Source organism: Chiloscyllium plagiosum, unplaced genomic scaffold (genome assembly GCF_037043375.1).
Source record: "Chiloscyllium plagiosum isolate Xiang-an unplaced genomic scaffold, Cpla_swu_hap1 HiC_scaffold_17, whole genome shotgun sequence".
Taxonomy (NCBI): Eukaryota; Metazoa; Chordata; class Chondrichthyes; order Orectolobiformes; family Hemiscylliidae; genus Chiloscyllium; species Chiloscyllium plagiosum.
In genome coordinates this window covers 49821535-49849396 of record NW_028270155.1, presented here as the reverse complement: position 1 = coordinate 49849396, position 27862 = coordinate 49821535, and the positions used below count along the sequence as shown (strand labels likewise).

The 27862-nt window shown below is 39.4% G+C and overlaps 1 protein-coding gene across 8 annotated transcripts in view; it reads right to left on the bottom strand.

The window, feature by feature from the left end:
• The window catches only part of fto (FTO alpha-ketoglutarate dependent dioxygenase), a 420844-nt gene that overhangs the window by 220774 nt on the left and 172208 nt on the right, over nucleotides 1–27862 (bottom strand). For all 8 annotated transcript variants that reach the window (XR_015759951.1, XM_087995912.1, XM_087995911.1 and 5 more), the window contains one exon: nucleotides 22932–23056. Coding sequence is in view for 7 of the 8 variants with exons in the window: in XM_087995912.1 (XP_087852038.1) it covers nucleotides 22932–23056 (125 nt within the window). In the remaining variant the exon portion in view is untranslated. The remainder of the gene's footprint in view (nucleotides 1–22931; nucleotides 23057–27862) is intronic.

The window sequence follows — 27862 nt, the reverse complement described above, 5'->3', positions numbered from 1 at the left end:
AAAAACAAGCATGTAGAATGGGGGTCGATCAGAAACACGCTCAATTGTGATTGCTCCCATTGTCAAACAGACCTATGACACTCACACATGAAACAAAGTTGTGAGGTATTGCAGTGTGAGTGGCATCAATAGATTTGCACACTCTGTGTGAACTAACACCTTCAGAAGAAAGACAATAAGAAAAAAATGAAAATGCACTCACATTCTTAAAATCAATGTGAAATTGCATATTATGTCCTACAGAATAATCACTTTTAATATTCCTTTCATGAACTTGTAAAAAGCATGACTTTTCAGTACAAATGCCAATCCCATTAGTTTCCAGTAATCAACTGGTGATTATTGCTAGCTGAGTATGTGATTATTATGCCAAGCTTTAATCCTTTATCATGAATAGCAGCACAAATCAACAATATGAAGTAGCATCCTACCTAGTTTTGTCTGACATGATAGCCGCACATGAAAATAAATTACCCAAAGTGAAAGAAGATCACAGTGCAATTTCACAGTGTTAGGTTATAAAATAGTACACAGCTTAAGTTCAAGACTGGGATCTTATTTGAAAGCCCAGCTCCCATGGTGCATGTTATCCTTTGAATTTCTTGAGGAGATTACGGTTATACTATCAGACCTACTATCTGTTGTTCTGTCACAAAAATCCACAGTGTAATCCTCAATAAGTTAGACTATCATAGAAAAAGAAAAAAACGTACAGCTCAGAATCTCAGGACAAAGCAAATTGCCACTAGCCAATTAAATACATTTAATTCATAACCACTGTTGAGATACAGCAAAAGTAGCAGCCTAGTTGCACACTAAAATACCCGACCATCAGCAATGTGATCAATAATCACTAGGTCTATTGCAGTTGGTGTTGTTAGAGGGGAAATGTTGGTCTAAACAATATGCATACTCCCCAATCCTAAGAACTCTTGTCATGAAATGGTAGTGTGGAGAAAGTGAGATCTGCAGATGCTGGAGATCAAAGTTGAAACTTTATTGCTGGAACAGCACAGCAGGTCAGGCAGCATCCAGGGAACAGGAGATTCGACGTTTCGGGCACCGGCCCTTCTCCTGAAGAAGGGCCGGTGCCCGAAACGTCGAATCTCCTGTTCCCTGGATGCTGCCTGACCTGCTGTGCTGTTCCAGCAATAAAGTTTCATGAAATGGTAGTGTCCCTATCTGTGGGCCAGAAGGTCTGGGTTCAGGTCACAGCAGCTTTGAAGGTGTATCATAACATGCCCAAACAGGTTTATTGAAAATAACCAGAAACCTACAATTTGGGGTCTTAGATGTGTCAGATGTGTGTCATAACATGGATGCACATTGATTGAAAAATGCTTACTCCCTGATCATCTTTGAGTGTCATGATCTCTTCTACATTCCCAAGAATATTTCAGCCAAACATTCTGAATATATATGTCAAATAGTATTGCTTTGACTGGTAAATTAGAGGCTGTTCAAATTATTAGAAATTTCATTCAGACTTTTTGTTCACTTGAACGGAAAAAAGTGGAGAATTATACAAGTAATGCATAATAAGAAGGCCAAGAAGCTAGCAGTGCTAAACATTTGCATTTTTGCTCCAAATGGGTGTTGATAAATTTGTAGAATTTGAGTTTGGACATGGTGGGCTCTTGTTCCTGGGTAAACATTAGATGAAGAATTAAGGAAAGAGATAGGTCCCAAGGCATGCATCTACATGCAGTCAGGTTAGTAATTGCATTCAGGTCAGTAATTGCATTCAGGTCATAAATGTCAACCATTCATGTTTTATGTAGTAAAGGATTTGGAGAAAGTTTCTGCTCTGTCTATTTCCACTTGGAAATCAACGTCTTAGGTTCTAACTTCTGAGTTACTGTATACATGTATCCAATGAATAGCTTTACCTGTCACCTCAGCTCTGTGTTTCATACGAGTCACTACAGTGCTCACAGGATCAGCAGTTTAAATAGCGTTTTTTAAATAATTCTCTTGTATTAAGTTTGCGATGCTTTAGATCAGGGTCAGAACAAGATATGAATAAAATAGTCATGAGTTACTAACTGGAAAGGATAAACAGTATGAAAACAAATTATCACAGATACTTCTTATTCTGTTATGAGGCAAATGTCAATTGAAATACCATAAACCAATGATAATACATAATGCAACTCAGAAAACTCACAACACGGCATATGAAATATTGAGCGCTGTACCACAGAGCTTCTATACCATTTCACATTATTTAATTATTTTACCACATAATATTGTATTATCCTAGATATGATTTGATGTCTATCTTATTGTAGGAACAGCACAAAAGACCTTTTCATTGTTACAATGAAGTGTGTGCATGTTTTTTTCGGGGGGGGGGGGTGGGAGGAAAGAGTTGCTCGGGTTGTAGCAGGGCTGGTATTGGTGGTGTAGAATTTGCTACTGAATCTTACAAGAAGGGATCCCCTCACATGACATAAGTGACTTCCAGTTGAACGTCTCAGCAAGTCAGTCCTTTAGGAATCTAACATGTATCTTCCATGTGTGAATGGATTAGCCTAGCTGAAGATGGGAAATAAACTACTAACATAAAATAGCAATCAAAATTTTCACAGGTAAACAACACAAGCAGTAGTTCACTTGTAATCAAAAGGTACTCTGAAGCTTCAAGTATTTATTGAATTTGCTGATTCACGTAAATTGCAGCTCGAACTTGATTTCTTTTATAAAGTTAATGACAACAATGCAATAATGACCTTCAAAAAGTTTTGCTGAGCTGACCTGGCTACTTAAGTGCATTGGGTTTGTATTCAAACTACAAGACTCCTTAATGTTCAAGGTGTTCATCAATTCTCATGTGAATGATAAACTATGTCAGGACAGATTAGAAAAAAAACCTGAAAGGGCTATCAACACACTGACAGAAAAGAAAAGGAAAGAGTTGAAAACATTATACATTAGTAGAACTAAATGACTGAAGTTTAAAAGTGTGCATTTAGTAGCTTGAAGCAAATACTAATGAGTTTCATAGAAAGCATTAGTACAGCACACTTTCTATTAACTGACACATATAAGACCAGGAGCATTGGTTGATCAAGAGGTTTACATAATCAATGTAAAAACACATATTAAATAATAGAAATGCAATGCAGAAGGTAGACACATCATTATTATACTTTATTTACAGCATAAATAACTTAAATAATAATGCAACTTTGCCTTAAATAAAACTTCCAGCTTCTCACTTGCATCTTTAACCAACTACGTGGACATCGTGGAGATGGCAATAATAGAATAAACTTTGTGGCATTTGAGGTACATAATTTTTACCTGTTTATCAAGAGTGCCAGTTTATAAGATACCAGTTAAAACAAAGTTTGCTATATAGGATTTAAGAAGCAGAAAAAACATGCTGACACTTCCTGTGTTCCACTAAAGTAACATCTAATTTCTTCCTTCTGCCTATGATTCATAAACCTTTCCTAATTTCATCTGCATTTATTTTCCATTGAGTCTCAAAGCATTTTTTTTATAATATTTAACTTCTCCAGATGCAGTATATATAATCTTTCACCTGCCAAACACCAACCCAGAAAGTCTCCCAGATCGTTTCTTTGGACTCTACAAAAGAGGGCAATATTAACCAAATATTAAATGTAATAGTTAAGCAAATATAATTATGAAGAGTACTGGTTTATGCTATTCATAAAGTTGTATAAGATTATAGAACTCAACCCTTCAAAAATTTAATAATTCCACAATATTCCTCAATTAAAGCAAAACCACATTGTGTTGTGCTACAAGACAACGCAGCCAATGCTGCTGGCTCCCTGGCTCCAGAAAGATCGAACTTCAAGCCCACTGCCTGGAGTCTTCCAAAAATGTTCCTAACTATGAGTTAGAATCAGACACATTGGACGATACCAACTCATATGACTTAATATATAGGTAGGAAACATTAGAGAGATTAAAACCTGCCCTAATTCCTTGTTAACTAATAAACTAACCCCTCAATTTACCACTGATGCCCTCACATTGGTACAGCCATCCCCACCGTCCCTAGACCTCATGCACACTCAACCAGCACTTCACTGACAACATACACTTAGACACCCAAGGTCATCCCCCATCTTTCCACCAAGGGCTCCTTCCACCCTGTCCCTTCTGCAAACCCTCCCCTTCCCTCCCGACAACCCCCACCACCAATCCAACTCCACCCACCTCTACACTCCACTGAACCTATCAAGCTCTCACCCACGTACCTGACAGCTTAGAACTTACCTCCTGGCATTCTACATCTCCCACATCCCACTTTCTAAATAACCTGCCACCCTAACCTCTCAACCACCTGGCATCTTACCCCTCCAAATATCTCCAGCCACGCCCTTCTGCTCTCACACAATTGCAAACCTGTCTCCTCACTTACACTCTCATCTTCTCTCAACAAAGTAACTTTAGGTCCTATGCACATGAATACAGCAGGTACATAGTAAAGATGGGGTGCAGAATGGATAACCCTAAGCTTTGTTTTCTAGAATGCATAATAGCCACCTAGAATACATAATCTTAACTTGGTTGTTAACAGAATTGTGGTTGCTTTGCAAGTGTTGTCCAGCTGCAAAAGCACATTTAAATTTAGACTCTAGTTTTGCAAATATGTCTGGTTGAGTACAGTCAATGTACTTACTTTTATGAATAGCCAAACTGCTGTGCTATTTGATGTGATACACCAGTGGTTGGAACATACAGCTTACATACCTGGCATCACACTATCATTGAAATTCATATTCCACAATATTCATTTTGTGCTTTTCAGAATGTCTTTTTGGCTTGATGATAGTATCCTGTTGTGGAAAAAAGTGCTCATGTTGCTTATGCATAGTACAGTCATTGCCCTAGAAAAGATGGCAGTGAGCTGTCTTCTGGAACCACTGTAGTCCATTTGGTGCAAATACATCAGCAGTGCTGTTAGGGAGAAAGTGCTAGGACTTTAATCCAGTGACATTAAGAAACGGCAATTTAGTTTCTAGTTAAAATAGTGCGTAGCTTAGAGTGGAATTTGCAGGGTGGTGGCACTCTCATTTTAAATACTACCGAATAAATGTAATAACACTGTTGATTACATCTTCCATCACTTTACTGATGATTGAGAGTAGACTGATCAAACAGTAATTGACCATTTTGGATGTGTCCTGCTTTTTGCATACAGAAGATACGTTGACAATATTTTACAGTTAGGTCAATATCAGTGTTGTAGCTGTACTGTTATAAACCTTCTGGGAGAAAGTGAGGACTGCAGATGCTGGAGATCAGAGCTGAAAATGTGTTGCTGGAAAAGCGCAGCAGGTCAGGCAGCATTCAAGTAGCAGGAGAATCGACATTTCGGGCATGAGCCTGAAGAAGGGCTCATGCCCGAACTGTTGATTCTCCTGCTCCTTCAATGCTGCCTGACCTGCTGCGCTTTTCCAGCAACACATTTTCAGTGCTGTACTGTTATAGCTTGACTACGTGCACAGCTAGCTGTAGAGGACAAGTCTTCAGCACTATTTTGAGATTACATTGGGACCCACAGCCTTTGTAGTATCTAGCACCCTCAGTCATTTCTTTATATCATGCAAAGTGAGTTGAATTGGACTAAGCCCACTGATATTCCCAAACAGAACTTTGCAGGATCAACAGCACTGGGTGTGTTGTTGTTGTTTCTGGTGCCTAGGTTGATGCAAGGTTGTCCATCCATTTTTTTAAATTCTTGACTTTTCTGTAGGCCATTTCATAGGACAATGCTTTGGGCCTGGAGACACACATTGGCCAGAGCAGGAAAAGACGGCAATTTTTCTTCCTCAGAAGAACTTAGTGAACCAGAACCAGTTTTTACAATAATTGACAGTAGCTTCATCATCACCATTACTTAAGGTTGCTTAAAATTTCTGAATTATTAATTAATTGAATGTTGTTAATTAATTAATTGAATTATAGACATTAATTCAACTTAAATTTCTAATTGTTACCATGTAGGAAATAAAACCCATGTTCCCAGTGCTTTAGCCTGAGTCTCTAAGTTAAGAATCCAGTTAAGCACTACCACCTTCCTGATTTGATATGGTATGATAAACCAACAATGAATTTCAGTTAATAGTCAAGTGATATTGTCCACAAAAATCTAGTGGTATTTGTGATGTAGACTTCCCTTTTTGATGTCTAGGCATCCAGAGATATTGTTAAGCGACCAATCACAGTGAAGTGTACTTTGTGGGGAAGCAAAGAATCACTGACAACACATTTTGCCTTTCCCTTTAACTGCGCATGTGATGTACCTTCATGTTACTGCAGGGTTTGGTTCGCTCAGTTGGCTGGTTTGCAATGCATAGGTGCGTTGAACCTCAGGTTAAACCACCACTAGTCGTCTGTCTCTAGTGAGAGAGCAGCCCTATGGCCCACTAGGACTGTGGCAATTTGACCTTTACATGTTGCTGTCTGATAATAGTAAATTGATTTCAGTAGATTTTGAGAAACAGTTATGTTTGCGTGTAACCAATCAAATTGGTTTGACAGGGTTCATCTTGATCTTAATCAGCAAAAGGCAAAAGGTAGAAAGAAAATTCTCAGCAGGTTGTTGCAAAAACTGATTTGAAGACAGCACTTTCTGAAAAGAAACTGTAAGCTACGAAAGCCAATAGAAGAAAACATAAATAAATGGATGTTTTAAACCTCTTTTAACATGTATAACGTCCTGACTAAGTAGATAGGAAGATAGCTGCTACCTACAGAAAATTGCATGGCCTTAATTCTGAGTCTTTCCTGAGTATAGCTTAGATCACAAACATATTCCATAGAGGATTACGCATTGTAACATTTTGTGATGCAGTACACTGATACAATAGCACATCTCATTGCTACGCTGCCTTTGAGAAGTTCTAACATTTTTTCCATGGGAAAATACATTGAATATGAACTGAAACTCTCAGATTGTAAGAATATAGAAATAGATCTTTGAATACTTCAAATAGGTCTGTTAAACAGATCCCAAGTTTAAGCAGAAATTGATGGGATAGTTTTATTTACATTTTTACAATATGCATTACATTTATAATGGATATAACAGATAGTTGTTTTATGGAGATTTTTCCTCTTATCTCTATTACCACTCTTTACTCAGAGAGTAGTAAGGGTATGGAATGCTTTGCCTGCAACGGTAGTAGATTCGCCAAGTTTAAGTGCATTTAAGTCGTCATTGGACAGGCTTATGGACGTACATGGAATAGTGTAGGTGGGATGGGCTTCAGATTAGCACGACAGGGTGGTGCAACATTGAGGGCCGAAGGGCCTGTACTGCGCTGTAATGTTCTATGACTCAGTATGAAATAATCAGTAAGCTGAAAACTTATAAATCTAAAAGTATAAGAACAAGTGCAAGTGTATTTCTGTATCATGCTAGAAAAATTGCCAACACATCAAAACATTTTTTTTTTCATTTTACCTTCCTGCCAGAGACATGCTGCAACTAGCTTCAGTATTTGGAAATATCTTAGTGAGATATCATAAAGGCAGCCAATTGAAGGCAGACAGAGACAGTTTAATTAAGTTCCTTGGTATAACTTTATCTAAAGCTTCAGGCATCAGGATCAAAACTAGTGCAAAAGTGCACTTGACACTGAATGGCAGCCGAAGAATATTGTCTTGACAGCAACTTCTCCCATTTACACTGGCATCAGGTCGGCTACAGGTGAATAGCAGCAATATAAGCATCACAGCAAGAGGGGTGAGGAGCTGAGCAAAGTTCAGGGAACAATCATTTATCTTATATTGATTTCTAGAAACTTTGTCCCAGATAAATTACTAACCAAAATGACAATGCTCTAATTTCTGTCTGTAAGAAAAGAGGTACCATTGTCTTTGTTTTACTGTCGTGTTTCACTTTAGAAACATGTCACAGTTGGATTTTTTCAAACATGAAAATCTAAAAGCTTTATCAGTATGACTTAGAGCTGGTAAAGGTATCACCTACTTGCTTCGCTGCAGCATGATTTGAAGTCAAAGGGTCAGAACCAAGCACAATTGGACCATTTGGTTTTATCCCAGGTAACCTTCTTTCTCTCATAATTGAACCTGCTCAATTCACTCAGAGATTCTGTCAGTCATAGCTATTGTCTGTCATTACTGCAAAATGCTTCTTGTCACAAAACATTGACAGAACTGCTGCTGCCACAAGACTCTGAAGAACTCTGCGTACCCAGCATATAATGTTGCAGAAAATGAGCCTGAGTCCATTTCTCCAGGCACCATGTTCCAGTACAAAATTAATGATGTTCGAAGCTGTGGCCTAGCAGGTGAAAATGTGCTGCAACAATTATTCTAATGCAGGAATACCAGTGCACCAAATGTTGCTGTCAAGGAATGGTTTAATTACCCTGGCACCCATGCCACTTATAATCACCTGTCATTAGTAACAATGCTCGCATCTGTTTACACGTTCTGTCAGAAATGCCAGTCTGCCTCAGCCTAAAGAGGAGACAGATTTCTTAATGACAGAATGTGAAGTTAAAGGTCTCCTCATTGTTTCTGACCAGTACAGGATTGAATCGAAGCCAGAAGTTCTCTTTTCATCAATGCTAATTATATAAATGATGAAATCTAAACTAGCCTCAGTTACTTACTATACTGTTTACAGTGTATAAGGTGCAATTACTCAGAACAGAATAAAATACGTATTTCAAAATTCTAAGTCATGTACTTCCAATGGTTCAGTAGATCTGCTTTGGCTTTAGTCTTTGATAAAAAGGTGCCATGTAAAGATCTATTATGCAAACTAGAAGTTCTTGGTTTAGCAGAATAAATATTAGTACGGATAAAATTGGTTGACTGGCAGAAAATACAGAGTATGCAGAAATTGGATTGTCTGTTTGGCAGGAATAATGAATGGAATCCAACAGGAGTCTGTGCTGAGGCCTAAGCTTATCACAACTTCTATCCTTGACTTATATGAGGGGAAAGGAGGCATGACAGCTAGATTTGTAGATGACACAAAGATAGGCAGAAAAGGAGTTTCTGAAGAGGACATATGGAGATTGCAGACAGATTACAGTTAAGTGGAGAGTGGGTAAAAATCAGGCATGTGATGCATAAAATAGAAAATGCGAAGTTGTTCACTTCTGTGGGAAGCTTTAAAAAAAAAAGTATTATTTTAACCGAGAACTACAGCAGAATTTCAAGGTGCAGAAGGATCTAGATGTTTAGGTTTTCTAGTTCATGAGCCACAAAAGTTACTATGCAGGTACAGCAAGTAACTAAGAATAGTAATGAAATGTTATCCTTTATTACAAGAGGAATTGAATATAAAACTAAGGATGTTTGCTTCATGTAGTCCAATGTAGATTTACTAGCTTGTTTCCAGACAGGGAGTCAGGGGGTTGCCTTATGAGGAAAGGTTGGATCAACCAGGCTTGTTCCTATTGGAGCTTAAAGTGCAAGGGTGATATGATGAAAGTGTATAAGATCCTGAATGATCTCAAGAAGCTGAAGCGGAAAGGATGTTTCCTCTTGTGGGTCAGCCTTTTAGGACAGAGATAAGGAGAATTTCTTTCTCTCCCGGACAGTTGTGCCTCAGAAGGATGATGTTACTGAATAAATTTAAAGCAGAGGCAAATAGATTTGTGTCAGGGAAGAGAATCAAAAGTTCTCTGGGTAGGTGGGATTGTGACACTCAAAACACACAGGCCAGAAATGATCTTACTGAATGTCAGTGGGGTCTTAAAGAGCTAAATGGCTTGTTCTGGCTCCTGTTTTTAATTTGCATGTTTATAAAATGTGTCCCACATTCTAATTTATGAACATGTTCATTGGGTTCCAATACTTAAGATTTAAAACCTCTATTAATTGTACATATACTGGAACCATTAAAAAAGTGTTGCAACTCAATCAAAATTGTACTTACAAAAATAGTTGTGTATAATGAACACTCATTTTACGATATGCATTACAGTGAAGGTTTTTTTTTTAAGGTATTGATATATATCCCACAAAGAAACAATGAGATGAATAACTAGCCAGTCAAACTGTTTTTAAGTCATGTTGTTTGAAAAAGAATATTAGCCCGACCTGGATTAGGAGAACTTCCAGCACTCTTCCAACAGTTTCACTGAATCTTTAATGTCCACCTGATTCAACAAAACCATATCAGAATATAGCAAGATATTCAAAAAGCATCAACTCCAGTTACAAAAATGCCTTCAGCCTTGCATGTGAGTGCTTAAACTTCAACATGAATGCGGAGCCCTAGCCTACAATGTTATAATCCAGCTGTGAGAATAATATCAAATCAGACAGTACAGGAAAATAGGTGACATATTACATTTGAAAAGTTATATTAACAATGGTCTGGGAACACGTAATCATCTGAGTTACAATCATTAAGTAGTGTTTGTGAACAGAAGAGGAAATTGAAAATAAAAATGCACCCTTTTTATAGCTTAAGTATTTTAAATAAGTACTCTTGCAACATTAGGGAGTTCTTTCTTTCAAATATTCCAGCGAACACGACTGCTTTCAAACATCTTCAACTGCATACACGTACTATATTGTTTAAAAAAGTTGAAATCATTGCTTCAGTCAGATAGAAACACATATAAAACAGCACACTCCAGTTACAACTGAGCAGCAATGGGATGTTATTGAGATAATAATAGGAACATAATATAAGAACATAAGAAACAGGATCAGTAATAGGTCATTCAGTTTGAGTCTACTCCACTGTTCACTGAGTTCAGGGCTGATCATCTACATCACCACCATTTTTTTGCACTATCACTACAACCCTTGATGTTTCTACTATGTACAAATTTATCGAACTCAGTACTGAACATAATCAACAAATGATTCCCTCGAGCCTTCTGGAACAAAGAATTGCAAAGGTTTGCCACACTGTGTGTAAAGAATATCCTCCTGATTTTAATCCCAAATGGCCAGCCTTATTCTGAGACTGTGTTCTGTAATGTAAATGGAGGGTACAACTGCACATTTATTAGACAATAAATTAACTTGCTTAGCCCACCATGTTCAAAAAAATTGAGAAAGGAAGGCTGCACAAATATTAAGACTCCTTTGAAATTATTTAACTCTAGTAAAACAGGCAGCATCAATGTTATTACATCAGGTTAGACAATAAAAAGTGGGCTTCCAAATAGTTTAAGGAAAACACAAAGTTTCACAAATCTCCAAACGCTGGAGTTTTGTTACACTGCAGCACTTCAGCATTAAAATAGCACCTCACATTCTTTGTCTTTTCTAAAGGAAATGTACTTTTTCATTCTAGGTCTTTGGGATTGGCAAAGTGTCTACTTTAGTTCTGGCTTGCTTTTGTAGTGGTGGAATAGGGCATAGAGAGATAAGTAAGGAACAAGTACAGGTTAATGCGTTAATCTGCACCAGGTTCTATTCCAGATAGAACACTCTGGAGCACTTATTACATCTGAGAGTATAGACAACAATTTTAAATTTTTCTTTCAATGCTGCGAAGTATGCATTTAAGAACGCACAGAGAGTGCTGCTTTTGATCCATGACATTCTATTTAGGAAAGTGGGTTTTAGCACACATTAATGTTGATCTTTGAATCAGTTAATTTGCTTTTTTTGATTAATTCATACATCAACATGAATTAAACAGGTTTTGTGCTATAAACATTGCTTCTTTTTTCCAAATTACTTTTCTTTATTGGTACCTTTGACTAAAACTTAGCTAAGTGGGCAGGGTGGTAACATAATTTAGTGGCACTAGAACATAAGCAAAATTGATATGGTAGGATACATTCTCTCTTTAATCCTCAAATCATTTTGAGAGTTTCATTTTATGATTCTTTGCACACATTTTAAATCAGGTACACTGGAAATGTGGCCAATTGCTGCCTATATTTTCCCAATTATTACATGAAAGTATGAACTACAAATCTGTACATTTATAATATGTGTGATGTGATAGCAAAGTTCCTCATCAGCACACAGATTTGTAACATAATCCCCTTTAATTTCACTCGACAGTCTACCCCAAGTAGCTGTCCACCTGGGAAATTCATTGCTCAAGTAAACATGCATCATTAGAATATAAGAAATGCTGAACATAATAGAAGTCCATGCAGCTCGTCATGAACTGTCCCACAAACCTGAAAGTTCTTCCTACATATCAGACTTACCTGTGAAGGTCTCTAACGTTTTGTCATTATGATCATCTCTGGTAAATGTATTTTCAACATTTGACATTTTCTGAGTAAACTAATTACTACAAATGTTGGCTTTATCTTTAATTTTTACTAAATATTTTCCAAGTTGGTGGATTTAAACCATGAAAAATGATATAGCTCCAAAAGCAGATATTTTGAGAAACTCCATCCTCATTCCCCCCAGTCTCCCTGGAATATTTTCTATTGTGTAGCCAACTTTCATACCTTGGATTCATATAGTTGTTAGCTTAAATAGAAGTATTTCACATGGTACTTGTCAGATAATCTTCTGACTAACTAAATAAACAGCATACAGAAAATTACGGTATCCATTTTATTCATTTTGCCAGAGTCTTTCAGCTCTAATCCATATAGGTTGTTCCTTTCTTAAATTATATAGTTAGAAGAAGAAGAAGCCTAGAGTGAATCGTCCTCTATTCTTCATTCCTTGTTGTGCATGGCTGATATATTTGTGTTCTAAATAATTTTAATCTTACATGTTTTTGCGTAACTGTGCATGCACTGTAGGAACTGACTGGTGCTTTACCAAGAGTTCTCTTTTCCATTTTCTTCTTTTCATCCAATTTTCTTTCTTATTCATATTTTGCTGTACAAAGCACCAAACTTTGTCCACAGGGTTACATCCATTTTTAAACATATACATACTGTTTAACTTCAATATATGTATTAGTTTTAAAAGTTAAGTTCTCCCTCAACTGGAATATTTTCAGCAGTAAGCCCCAGATTATTTTCTGCTTAGTGAGTTTTAACTTTGAAAAAAATCTAGTATTTCCATTCAAATCAATAGGTACATTGGAACAGTAATAGTAATGGTACCAACCCTTATTCTGGATTGCTTCAGAGGTGATGCTGTTACCTGTCTTAGTCTATTTTAATAACTATGGCTGCCTCTAATTACATTGTTAGCCATGCTCTTTATCCACTCCTGAGGCTCTACCACACCCCATCTGTACAATAATTTTATTTTCATCCGGGTCCTTATTGGTACTGATTGCTAAATCACATTTAATTACACAGTTAGTCATCCTTAGAAGTTCTATTTCTGTTCTATGCATGCCATCCTGATTTCATTTTAACTACTAGATTTAGATATAAGCATTCTAAGTGTGATTCTTAAAAGATTGGGATAACCCAATAATTAGTTCTGATTATGTTGCCTCACTTCCATTAGGAATACCTGATACAGTATTTACTGACTTGTCTGAAATCATCCCAAATAATAATTTCCAGTGGTATGCTTTAGTGGTCATGTTATCACATATATCCTTCCAGTAGGGGTCAACGTTTCAGTTATAACTCCTGTTTGAGGCATAACTTACACCCCACTAAATCTCCCTCAATTCTGATAGAATTCAAGTGTAAAAAACACTCAACATTGACTATTGTCAGGAAATTCCCAATGTCACCTATCACTATTAGGTGCACTTCTAGGGAAGGTTGTTCATCTTCTTCACTCCCTCACACAGAGGCACTGAAAGCAATTGCAGAATGCCTACTAACACTACCATGGTAATTTACTAATTCAGCACTGCAGGTCACAGGAAAGAGAAGTACAACTTCTCTGAAAGGATATTGGAGCGGGAAGGGGAGGATCCAGTTGTTGTGGTCCACGTTGGGACTAACAACATAGGCAAAGCTAGGGTGGAGGACCTGTTTGGGGATTATTAAGCACTAGGAAGGAAATTGAAGTCCAGGTCCTCAAGGGTCATAATCTCCGGATTACTGCCCGAGCCACATGCCAATTGGCATAGGGATAAGAAAATTAGGGAAATAAACACGTGGCTAAGGGATTGGTGTGGGAAAGAGGGATTCCACTTCATGGGGCATTGGCATCAGTTTTGGAACCGGGGGGGATCTGTACCGTTGGGACGGTCTCCACCTGAACCGATCAGGTACCAATGTTCTAGCGAAGAGGATAAATAGGGTGGTCAGTAGGACTTTAAACTTCTGAGTTGGGGGGGGGGGAAGGGAAAGTGAAAGCGGCAGGGAGTATGGAGTTAAATGGAAAGATAAGCGGCAAGATAGCATATGTGCAGGCAGATTTAAACTTGAGACAGGCTGGGAATGCAGCAAAAAGGAAGGATAACTTAGGACATCTTATGACTTCCAATATCTCTAATGATAAGAAAGTTAACATTAAAGCACTTTACCTGAAAGCTCGTAGCATTTGTAACAAAGCAGACGAACTAATGGCACAAATCATCGTGAATGATTATGATGTGGTAAGCATCACAGAGATGTGGTTACAGGGGGGTCAGGACTGGCAGTTAAACATCCAAGGGTTTTCAACTTATCGAAAAGACAGGGAGGTGGGCAGAGGGGGCGGGGTTGCCTTGTTAGTTAAGAACAAAATTAAATCTATGGCACTGAATGACATAGCGTCGGATGATGTGAAGTCTGTGTGGGTGGAATTGAGGAACCACAAAGACAAAAAAACCATAATGGGAGTTATGTACAGACCTCCTAACAGTGGTCAGGACCAGGGGCGCAACATGTACCGGGAAATAGAGAAGGCATGTCAGAAAGGCAAGGTCACGGTGATCATGGGAGACTTCAATATGCAGGTGGACTGGGTAAATAATGTTGCCAGTGGATCCAAAGAAAAGGAATTCATGGAATGCTTACAGGATGGCTTTTTGGAACAGCTTGTCATGGAGCCCACAAGGGAGCAGGCTATTCTGGACCTAGTGCTATGTAATGAACTAGACTTTATAAAAAATCTTAAAGGGAACACTTAGGAAGCAGCGATCATAATACGGTAGAGCTCGGTCTGCAGTTTGAAAGAGAGAAGGCAAAATCGGATGTAATGGTGTTACAGTTAAATAAAGGTAATTATGAGGGCATGAGAGAGGAACTGACGAAAATAGACTGGAAGCAGAGCCTAGCGGGGAAGACAGTTGAGCAAAAATGGCAGGAGTTTGTGGGTAAAATTGAGGACACTGTACAGAGGTTCATCCCCAAGAAGAGAAAGATTATCCGGGGAGGGATCAGACAGTTATGGCTGACAAAGTCAGGAAATCTATCAAAGAAAAAGAGAGATCCTATAAAGTGGCCAAGAGCACTGGGAAATCAGATGATTGGGAAGGCTACAAAAACAAACAGAGGATAACAAAGAGAGAAATAAGGAAGGAGAGGATCAAATATGAAGGTAGGCTAGCCAGTAATATTAGAAATGATAGTAAAAGTTTCTTTCAATACATAAGAAACAAAAGACAGGCAAGAGTAGACATTTGGCCACTTCAAAATGATGCTGGAAGCCTAGTGATAGGAGATAAGGAAATAGCAAGAGAACTTAATAAGTACTTTGCATCAGTCTTCACAGTGGAAGACATGAGTAATATCCCAACAATTAAAGGAAGTCAGGGGGCTGAGTTGAGTATGGTTGCCATTACAAAAGAGAAAGTGCTAGAAAAGCTAAAAGGTCTTAAAATTGATAAATCTCCAGGCCCCGATGGGCTACATCCTAGAGTTCTGAGGGAGGTGGCTGAGGAAATAGAGGAGGCGTTGGTTGAGATCTTTCAAAAGTCACTGGAATCAGGGAAAGTCCCGGATGATTGGAAGATCGCTGTTGTAACCCCCTTGTTCAAGAAAGGATCAAGGCAAAAGATGAAAAATTATAGGCCAATTAGCCTAACCTCAGTTGTTGGTAAAATTCTAGAATCCATCATTAAGGATGAGGTTTCTAAATTCTTGGAAGAGCAGGGTCGGATTAGAATAAGTCAACATGGATTTAGTAAGGGGAGGTCGTGCCTGACAAACCTGTTGGAGTTCTTTGAAGAGGTGACAAGTAGGTTAGACTGGGGAAACCCAGTGGATGTGGTCTACCTAGACTTTCAAAAGGCCTTTGATAAGGTGCCACATGGGAGGCTGAGCAAGGTGAGGGCCCATGGTGTTCGAGGTGAGCTACTGGTATGGATTGAGGGTTGGCTGTCTGACAGTAGGCAGAGAGTTGAGATAAAAGGTTCTTTTTCGGAATGGCAGCCGGTGACAAGCGGTGTCCCGCAGGGTTCAGTGTTGGGGCCGCAGCTGTTCACATTATATATTAATGATCTGGATGAAGGGGCTGGGGGCATTCTAGCGAAGTTTGCCGATGATACAAAGTTATGTGGACAGGCAGGTAGTACTGAGGAAGTGGGGAGGCTGCAGAATGATCTCGACAGTTTGGAAGAGTGGTCCAGGAAATGGCTGATGGAATTCAATGTGAGCAAATGCGAGGTCTTGCACTTTGGAAAATAGAATACAAGCATGGACTACTTTCTAAACGGTGAGAAAATTCGTAAAGCCAAAGTACAGAGGGATCTGGGAGTGCTAGTTGAGGATTCTCTAAAGGTAAACATGCAGGTTGAGTCCGTGATTAAAAAAGCGAATGCAATGTTGTCAATTATCTCAAGAGGGTTGGAATATAAAAGCACCGTTGTGCTACTGAGACTTTATAAAACTCTGATTAGGCCCCATTTGGAGTATTGTGTCCAGTTTTGGACCCCACACCTCAGGAAGGATATACTGGCACTGAAGCGTGTCCAGCGGAGATTCACACGGATGATCCCTGGAGTGGTAGGTCTAACATATGAGGAACGGCTGAGGGTCCTGGGATTGTATCCATTGGAGTTTAGAAGATTAAGGGGAGATCTAATAGAAACTTACAAGATAATACATGGCTTGGAGAGGGTGAACGCTAGGAAATTGTTTCCGTTAGGCGAGGAGACTGGGACCCGTGGACACAGCCTTAGAATTCGAGGGGGTAAATTCAGAATAGAAATGCAGAGACATTTCTTCAGCCAGAGAATGGTGGGCCTGTGGAATTCATTGCCGCAGAGTGCAGTGGAGGCTGGGACGCTAAATGTCTTCAAGGCAGAAACCGATACATTCTTGATGTCACAAGGAATTAAGGGCTACGGGGAGAATGTGGGTAAGTGGACTCGATGGGCCAAATGGCCTTAATTCCGCTCCTATGTCTTATGGTCTTAACTGGTGTTACATAGCTCCAGTATAAAGCAACGTAACAACACTCAAAGCATGGGATGGAGGACACATATGCCAATAAAATACCCAGGAAAATTCAAGCACAGACTCACAATAAGTTGAATGGAGGAAATCTCTGAGGAGTTACTTCAGTAATCACACACTAATTCTCTTCATGTTTACTGCTGATTCGTTGAGTAATGTGGGAAAGCACCAGCCTCTGATGGGAGAAGCAAGAAAGTACATGGTGGTGAGGAGGAGTTGTGGGACGCAAGAGGTCAGACATGGAGAAGTGTGTGTCACCAGGCCAGGCAGGAGAGTGAGGGACAGAATGAGAGAGAGAGAGAGAGAGAGAGAGAGAGAGAGAGAGAGAGAGAGAGACAGACAGACAAATAGATAGATAGTTTGTGGGAGACTGCAGCTGTTGGGTGGGAGAAAATGAACAGAGAAAGGAAGCTTTTGCAGGGAAGAGAGATGAATGCTGCACCAGGACAAGGGAAGCTACAGAGCTAGGGAACGGTGTCAGACTTCAGGAGTCAGAAGGAGAGAGGCAAGCCACAGGGCTTAGAGGAAAAGAGAAAGAAAGGGAAGCTGCAAGGTATGGATGGAAGAGAAGGAGGGTTGACTGTAAATGGAGCAGAGAGAGGGGAACTGTCGGGATAAGGGGGAGAGGGAGAAGTGGATAGACTGAAGCTGGTGGGCGAAAGTGAGGACTGCAGATGCTGAAGATTAGAGTGGTGCTAGAAAAGCAGAGCAGGTCAGGTAGCATTCAAGGAGCAGGAAAATTGACTTTTTGGGCATCATGCTGGGAAGAGAGAGGCTGTAGAGATTGATGAAGATGAAGATCAAAAGAAGGAGAGTGTGGGGGGGGGGACAGACAGAAAGCAGATAGAGGGGGAGGCTGAATGAGGCAGAAGATGGACAGAAGGCCTGCAGATGTCATGGGCAGAAGAGAGTGCGAGATGGAGGCTACAAAGGGGCAGTGAAGAATGGTACAACAAGGTGCAAGAAGGAGTGGGGAAGAGGTTGGAGTGGATAGAAGAAGGCTGCAAGGGAGGGTGGAGTAGATGATGCCTGCAAAGAGAGATACAAGAGAGAGAAAGTGCAATGGGTAGAGAGAGATGAGACTGCATGGGTGAAGAGTGAGAGGAAGACTGCAAGGTTGGGAGAAAGATGAATTTAAAGAGAGTGGGAGATTGAAACATAGACTTCAGGGAATAGAAAGGCTGCAAAGAAGAGAAAGATAGAGCGCAGTTTCAACATGCAAGGAAAGGTAAGCTAGAAAAGATAGTGAACTGTTTTCTACCTGTTAACAAAGGAATACTCATGCTGAGGAAAAATGGAAGTTATGGAGATAACGTGTTCCTTGCACATTTATCTGGAATTTCTAACTCAAGGCTGCACATGTTCAAGTGCAGCATTATGAGGCAGAAATGAGCTGGATTTTGAGCTTTAAAGGTCAGAAATAATTTAAAATAATCAATCTCAATTAGAGTCATAGAGATGTACAGCATGGAAATAAACCCTTCGGTCCAACCCGTCCATGCCGATCAGATATCCCAACCCAATCTAGTCCCACCTGCCAGCACCTGGAGCATATCCTTCCAAACCCTTCCTATTCAGATACCCATCCAAACGACTTTTAAATGTTGCAATTGTACCAAACTCCACCACTTCCTCTGACAGCTCATTCCATACATGTACCACCCTCTGTGTGAAAACGTTGCCTCGTAGGTCTCTTTTATATCTTTCCCCTCTCACCCTAAACTATGCCCCCTAGTTCTGGACTCCCCGACCCCAGGGAAAAGACTTGCCTACTTACCCTATCCATGCCCCTCATAATTTTGTAAAGCTCTATAAGGGGTTGCCATTAGACATATTAGCAGTACTGTTCAAATTAATCATATGTTTGGAGTTTTTAAACACAACCAGAATATCATAACCCCTTTACTAGAAAAAACGTGCATGCAAATAATGGGCAAAGAGAGGGCAGAATCAAGCTCTACTTGTGGTGCTTCCTCACATCCGAATAACCCATTAACAGTCAGAATCTGAGCTTGCAGGTAAGGTTTATGCGGGAATGCATTTAACACTATCAGTTTAATCTCTATTTTGCAACAATACTAAATTGGCAAAGTAAATCTGAAATCAAACACCACTTTCTCTCAGGAATAAAATGTCATTAAGTCTATCTGGAAACTGTGTTTTCAGTTTGTTTCAGTTTAACAATGTATGGAATATGAATCTTGCACTGCATCAAACCTGGTTTGCAAGATGTTTAGGGGATTTATAGGACAAATGGCGATTTGAACACAGACAATATTCCAACATTCAGAGAGTAAAGGTGTTTCTCTAGTTATTCTAAACATTTAAATTTCCGACTACTGAAATATTTCTGTGCATGCGTGTCCTGGGATTCACACATTCTTCCCTGAAGAGGTCTGTAACAAACAGATAATGTAGAGAGGCTGTCTTGCTAGAACACAAACTGTTAAAGCACCCAAATGTACCATGCCTGTAAAATCACAACTCAGTTAGAGAACAAAAAACAACAAAAGTAAAATTTTAAAAAATGTATGGATGATTATAAATCAAGAGAAAGCATCTCCGCACAAAAAATAGTTGGCATTATTTTACTGTCAAGATTTAAAACAGGATCCTTTATCTGTTTTGACTTGGAGAAGTTGGGGGTGAGGAAACATAATGCTGTATAACAAGTTGTGTACCTTAACCTCAGTAATACCAGTCCTCATCATGACAGCAGTGGAGAAGAAGGTCTTCGTACCTGCCTACCTAAAGAAGGTTCCTGTTAAATAACGAACACAGACAGCTCTGGGACCATACACCTGCACAGCCTGCCTTTTACTGCTTGAAAGGAGAGGCCACAGGGGATAGGCAGAAGGTGCTTGTCTGACAGGGCCAGGACAGGCTTCCTCTGTGGTGACAGCCTGGGCCCAGCCTCCTAGGCCTGACCCACCATAATTCCTTCACAATGCAGTGGCAATGCAGCTGACAGTAGCAGCTGCGCCTCCTAAGCGAGATGGATGGAATTTTCATAACTATTTCCCCAAGTTACATTTCACCTTCAAGATAATTTATGAGCTGCTCGGGAGCCTTGAAGAGACAATATGCTTGCCATAAAATTAACTGTAACAGTCTTGTAGGTTATAATTAACAATGGGAGGGTAGCACCAACTGGCTGAAACACATGGTATAATTGATGATGAAACTGGGAAATTAAGGAAGCTAACACCATCATTACAGCACACGTCACTCTAGTAAAGCTTGAACCTTCCGAGTGTTAATTATAGCCCCCCCAACCTCCGCACCCTGATGTGGGGACGAGCCTCTGAGCTGGGAGGAGACATTTTATTGGCAAGGCTACCTTGCACCTGGACTGACGTACATAGCATATATTGCCTGGAAGAGAAATATGAGTCTAACCAACACGATCTCCTGAACATCTGTCGACAAGCCCGCCGTTATTTCCAAATACCTGTATGTGGCTCCTTAGGTGCTTTGTAAGCCAGCTAGACTTGTCCATTCAGGGTTTAGAGCCTCACTCTGCCTTTCAGTGAGCCAATAGCAATTTAACTTAATGAAAAATCTCATTAGTAATGAACGAGGAACAACTGTTCTTTTTCTAAGCTGCTTTCATTAGGCTTCTCTGCACAATTAATTTTAGCAAAGCAGACAGAAGCTCTTTTCACCTCTACGTTAACACTCCTAATTCTTTACTATAAAGTCCCAGCTTTCTGAATCCCAGGCCTTCATTTTCTGTAGCCTGCCGATTTCCCGAAATTTTTGCTTTCTCCAGTGCATTCTAAAATAATCTTACTGCTTAATTCTAAAACATCCATTGCAATGTCCTTCACAAAAATAACACCCATCGCAGTGAATGATGTAAAAAAAAAAGTATCCTATTTATCCTTGAAAAGAGTAAGCATAGGTTTCAAAAAAGGGAGAGGCATTGAGGGGAAAATGTTCTGGAAGGATCAAACAATAACTGGTGGCTGTTAAAATGTAGCATTTAATCAAACAGAGTTTCTATTGTTTCTAAGAGAGCTCACAGCTATTCAGTATAGCCCCGATTTGTTTCAAAACTAACAGACGAAAATGACACAGGTGAAGGACGGAGATAGGGAAGAATGAAGGGTCACACCAAACAAAAGAGCCTCAGTATAACTTAAAATGCACTCGGGTCACAGGGCTTCGTGGGCAGCTGAACATCAAGCACAACTAAAAGTCCAACATCTTCATTTAGAACTAAGTTTCATTCTCAGCATTTCAAGGCTGTGCTCCCAGTTTGAGCATGGTCTGCCTTCCAACAATCAATCTCCTCCTATTCATCACAATGTGAACCTCCCTCTCTCATTCATCATATATTCATCCCCTACTAGACTGGCCCCTTTTCCTTGCACTTTTGCTTCTTAATCTATACTTTTGATTCATTATGGGTCAGTAGATCTACATCCACCATGCCTTTTTTTCTGAATCTGTCCTCCCCTAAAAAGACAGCCTAGAAGCCAGATGGGCAACTTTACAGTCCATTTATCAAGTCCAATGCATCCTGCCTCAATAAGCATTCAGCATGTTTATTGTGTTAATGTGGTAAAGCCTCAGTGTAATCTGTAAATAATTTTCATTACTGTATTCTGACCTTACCAGTCTACAGCAGTTCGGACACAAAAACAGACAGACAAATGTGTTCTAAAATCTCACAGCTGGCAGTTTTAATGTTTGCTTGCCATCCATAACACCTCTCATTTTATTGACCATGTAATGACCTTTTCTCAGAAAAGGTCAAGAATGTTCACTTCAAATGGCCTGAGCACCTCTTGAACAGCAATAACAGATTGCCCATCAGAAGCTATGTTCTGGCAAACAAACTGCGGTCTTTACCCCGTATGAAGTAGTCACTTCAATACATTCAGGAAACTGGAAGTTGAGGGTTACCCTTATCAAATCCAGCTGATTCCCTTCACCAGTGAAAGTAAATTAGGGAAATACAACTGCCTGTTTTTTTTTAGAAAAACACAAATGCTTCTTATTTCCTCCTTTGGCACATAGCCTTCCACATAATGACAATATATACCATGGCATGATCTCTGTTGCAGCTGCATGTAAGAATGTTTTATTGCTTTCAACATTGGGCAGTTGACAGTATTGTTAGTGCTTAGTTCAAATGACAGAGGCTGCCTCAGCATCATAACTATCAGTCAACCTAAAGTTTCAATGAGGTGTATTTAGGTGTATGGTAACAATCTCTTGGTGCTACTCTCATGCATCACATGTTCAAGATGGGTCACTGGGTAAGGAAAACATCAAACAAAAAGAGGTCATAGGTATATCACCCTCAAGGCAAACTTTCCAGCAAAGTATCATGACAATTAGTAAAGCCACACTTCAGACATTTTTCTTCAGCATTAGCTTTAAAACCTATATTCTGCCTGGTACTGCTAAGCCTTCATATGCACTTCAGCATTTTATTAATGATTATTCTTCATTTCTTCAGCAATGGCTCCCTCCTTTGATTGAAATGTCCAGTGTAAATAAGGGTCAGCAACATCTGTAGCTAGTTTCTTTAATCCCTGCAGCAAAAAACCCTCCCACAAAACAAAGTCAATAAAATTGTCGACTTATTTCAACATTTATTGTCTTTATTGATTATTTTCAATCAGAAGTTGTTGCTGTAGTTAAAATATACACTACCAGGATCAGTGGTTACTATAAATATCTGATGACTCTAAACAGATGCCTTACCTTGCCATCCAGCTCTTTCTCAGTTCCTGGCGCTCCTCAAGAAATGGTAAAAGACAGCGTACAACTTGGTGTTTTCTTTCTACAGGCCATTCTGCCTTATTGATTTCAGACAGCAAAATCTTCGTCTAAAAAAAAATTAAAAAGAGCTGGCAATAAAACTAAAAATTAATAAAATTGTCCACTGGCAAATAAAGCCAGGAACAAAAAAAAATCAATATCATCTTTATTACTCTCCTCTACTACAGACAGATCAATAAAGCAAATGAAGTTAATGATGATCAAAATGGATAATATATTTATTTCCAGTAAATCAATTTGGATGGTGCACTCGGGGTGAACCTTTTCATTTTTAAATACATGGCTGCAAGTTGGCCAACACAGCAAAGTTAAGGGTCAAAAGGTTCAGGTAATTTGGAAACCCTGAACAAAGATGTTATCAGAATAGATAGATACAGAAAAACAAAACCATTCTTTACATCTCAATTGCACATCTCACCTAAAACAACGGAATCAACAATTACTATTGGTGCTTGCTGTTTTAAGCCACACCAACAATTTTCTCTCTAAGATTGTCTGTCTTTTTCTTTATTAGTTTAATGAAGGTTAATGATAGATAATTGTCTGGAGGCCCCTCGTTCATCTGTTGCTGAATGAAGCTTTCACATTTAAAACTTGCATTGCTCTGACTGCAGCTGACAGTATGTTTGAGGCTACAGGTCAGGAGAACAAACAAACAGTTTGGGCAGACTGATTGCCGGTCTTATCTCATCCTTCTGTTAGCAGAAGACTTGAACAACACAAATGTTTACAGGCTGATGAAAATTTCTTTCCTCTATTTCCTGAAATCACCAAACAAGCATCAGGATGACCTCTTCAGTTCCAAATACCACACAGACATAAGTGAACACTGGCCTACAGGAAGAATAGGTGGAGGTATGCAGTTTGTCCAAAATGTAATCTCACTGTGCAAAATTCAGTTGCGCAGTGCAATGCTCCCTCCAGTTTGTACAACCACATAATATCTTGAAAGACCCACATTAGCCACTCGCAAGTCAATCCCTTGAAATGAATGTATGTCCGTTGTGTTAGAAAATCTAAAAGCGCACATTGGCAGAGTGTCTATATTTTCCATACTGAGTGTCACTATAAGTCCAAAATGGTACCTGTTGATTGCATTCTTAGCAGCATTTTGATCAGGTTATTAATGTCAGCACAAGCATGCTGTGTGCCAGGAATAGCAGATCATAATGTCAGTCTGTGTGTAACAGTGATTAGGCAACAGTGGTGCCATTTTTGGTCTGGATGGAGTTGAATATATGAAGCAGTGGGAAGGACATTGATTCCTCCTCACCAGCCCATCTACCAATGCTTTTTAAAGACAAACTATTTTCCAGTTAGTTGTTGATTGCTTTCTACTAGCTCCAGTTGAGTGAGAAGAAGTATTTGGAGATTTATACTTCACTTTGTATCACACTACTTCCCCTGCATTTCAATTCAAAGTAAAGGTTATAATTCAAGGAATCTACTCATATTACTTCCTGTCAGTCATTGGTGCATTAGTCAATATTCCCACTGGCCTGTATGTAGGGAGAATAAATCAAAGCTAACAGAGAGAGGCACAAACTGATAAAGAAGGCAGGATCACCAAAAGGAAAATGGTCTTCAGTTATCTTCCCAGGATATTCAGGGAGCAATTTTTCTATCTCATCTTCAGCAAAGAACAGTACATTAGATGCTAAAGTAAAACAAAAAAAAAGGGGTTAATTGGGCTTAAAATGTTATTTCTTTTCTCTTCACAGATGCGATCAGACCTGCTGGGTTTCTCCAGCAATTTCTGTTTTTGTTAGTGCATTAGATGTGTCCACTTCACTAAGGAGATGTTCACAGAACTTTGCCTCAGAGCAGGGTGAGGATGGAATCATCAACAGCTGTGCAAGTGAAAATGCCCATAAATTGGCTCCTTCCAGGCTGGAATAGGATTTATTTGCAATACCACTAAGGACAGCAGTATTTAATATAGTACAGGAACAGGCCCTTTAGCCCATCAAGACTGTGCTGACACATTGTTCCAAACGAAAAATGTTTCGCCTCTACGCAGTCGGTATCGCTCTATTCCCTGTCTACTCCTATAACTATGAAGATGCCTCTTAAATGTTGCTAATGTATTCGACTCCACCACCTCCTCTGGCAGCACATTCCAGGCACTTACCAGACCTCTGTAAAAGACTTGCCTCTCACATTTCTTTAATCATATCTCTTTTTACCTTAAATCTATGTCTCCAATTAATTGATGTTTCTACCCTGGAAAGGAGACTCTACTACACTTATTTGAATGGTAAAAATTGCAGCATTCTGCTGTGCAGAGGGACCTGGGTGTCCTTGTGCATGAATCACAGAAGGTTGGTCTGCAGATGCAATAGATAATTAAGGCGGCAAATGGAATTTTGTCCTTCATTGCTAAAAGGATTGAGTTTAAAGTAGGCAGGTTATGTTGCAGCTGTATAGGGTGCTAGTGAGGCCACACCTTACTTGAGAAAGGATGTACTGGCACTAGAGGGGTGCAGAGGAGGTTCACTATGTTGATTCCACTATTGAGAGGGCTGACTGAGTAGCCTGGGATTATATTCATTGGAATATAGAAGAAAGAGGATAGAAATGGAGAGGATGTTTCCACTGGTCGGTAAAGCTGGGACAAAAGGGCATAGCCTCAAAGTTACAGGGAGCAAATTTAGGACCGAATTGAGAAAGAGCTTCTTCACCTAGAGGGTTGTGAATCTATGGAATTCCCTGCCCAGTGAAGTAGTTGAGGCTTCAACATTGAATGTTTTTAAAGCTAAGATAGAATTTTTTTTGAACAGTAAATGAATTAAGGCATATGGTGAGAGGGCGGGTAAGTGGAGCTGAGGCCACAAAAGGATCAGCCATGATCATATTGAATGGCGGAGTGGGCTCAAAGGACCAGATGGCATACTCCTGCTCCTCGTTCTTATGTTGCAGCTGAATGCAAGGTTTCAGTCATGATGGGTAAATTGTTGACAGATTAGTTGTGGCTGTGTGGAGCAATGACATTTTTAATTCATGAGATATGTATTACATCTTCAAATAACCTATTTGGCTACTTGGTGAAGGCATTGAATTTATTTCAAGACTGCATCAAGGTCCTCAGGACAAGACTCCTGGTATTGATTTCAACAGCTATCAATTTCCACTGCCCTTTGATTTGTATGTGGGTGTTTATTGGAGGATATTGGATGGGAGGGCAGGGGGTGTCTGCTGGTTCCTTGCATCACATTTGACCCTCCTTCACCAAGGTCTCCAGTGCAACACCAGAAAACCTTGGCACTCTCTCTCTGTCTTATTGCAACATTTTTCAGTTTCTTTCTTATTCAAACTCTCTACTACAAACAGTTCTTATATCTACTCCAGCTAGAACATAACTATCTTTTAAAGAAGTATGAGTCAACTTTAAACAGAGCAGACAATTTTTAAAGTGGTGCTAACCTCATGAATTTACCACCCTTCCTCAAGCATGTAGCCACTCAAAAGCTTCTGTTATACTGGCTGCATGTTATGAACATGTACATGTACATGAACAGGCAGCATGGATGTTTTGCTACTGGATAATGGATGCAGGTTAATCACATTTGATGCACTTTTTTGGCCTTTTTGATTTAAGTCAATTCTAAAGAAAGGGCAAAAGAGTAAGAAAATACAGCTTCGGACAATACTACAACCCCAATTTTACAAACAGAAGATTCATGGAGGTCTTGAGGAGACAAGTTCGAACAGAGAAGGCTGGGTGGACCTGACAGAGTGGTACAAAGTTATGATGGGCATAGGTAGTATAGGTAAGGAATAAAACTCTTCCCTTAGTATAGGGGTCAATAACCAGGGAACACCATTTCAAGGTAAGGAGCAAAACATTTACAGGAGATTTGAGAATTTTTTTTACCCAGAGGGTGGTAGGTATTTGAAATTCACTGGCTTAAAATGGAGGTACAGGTGGGAAATCTCAAGGCATTTAAGAAGAACTTAATGAACAATTGAAATGCTATGGCATACAAGTCGACAGGCCAAGTGCCTGAAAAATGGGATTAGAATAGATAGATGCTTGATGACTGGTGCAGACACCATAGGCTGAAGGTCGTTTTCCATGTTGTAAAACCATGACTCTAAATTACATTTTCTGTTTGGATCAAAATGCTGCCTAAGATTATTTTACATTTTATTTGTTATCAACCAGCATATTTTTACTACAGTAAACATTCAACAAAAAAGTGGAAATTATTAATACTACTCTATATTTTCTCCTCTTCTTTTCTGTAGACAAGGGACAACAGTCCAGATATGTTGGTGGCACAAAAGTCCTGGAGCCAGTCGCTTAGAAGTCTTAAAGCCAGCTTATCATCAAGACTTGGTTCCAGTGATAGTGTAATGAAAAGTTCATTGTTATGACATAGCTTAGAGGCAATGTTGACAGGTTATGGCTTAAATATTAACCGCTTAGGTAATGTGCTTTGTTTACAACTGGACACCGTGAGAAAAAAAGAATTTCAAGCTGCACTCAGTAATTTGTCTGCTTTTGACATGAGGAGAAAATAATGCTTCTTTCAGGAAGAAAAACTACACTAGGAAGAGTTTGTTACAAAGGCCAATTCCTTAGGCTTTAGAGTCATCAGTGCATTGTTCCAATGTTGTATGCCTACAAGCCCTGTATCTCAACTGGCACAGTTACAGCTCAACACTGACACCAATGCATTTGGGATTATTCTCTGATTCTGTAATGTGATTAATTGCCAAAGACTTGAATGACCGTATGGAACACAGGAAACATCAAATAATTCATATTTCTGTATATCATTTGGTCCCTAACATTTGGATGTACAAGTCCAGTGTTTTGTTCTCATCTGGCTATTTGGGTTTGGTATGTG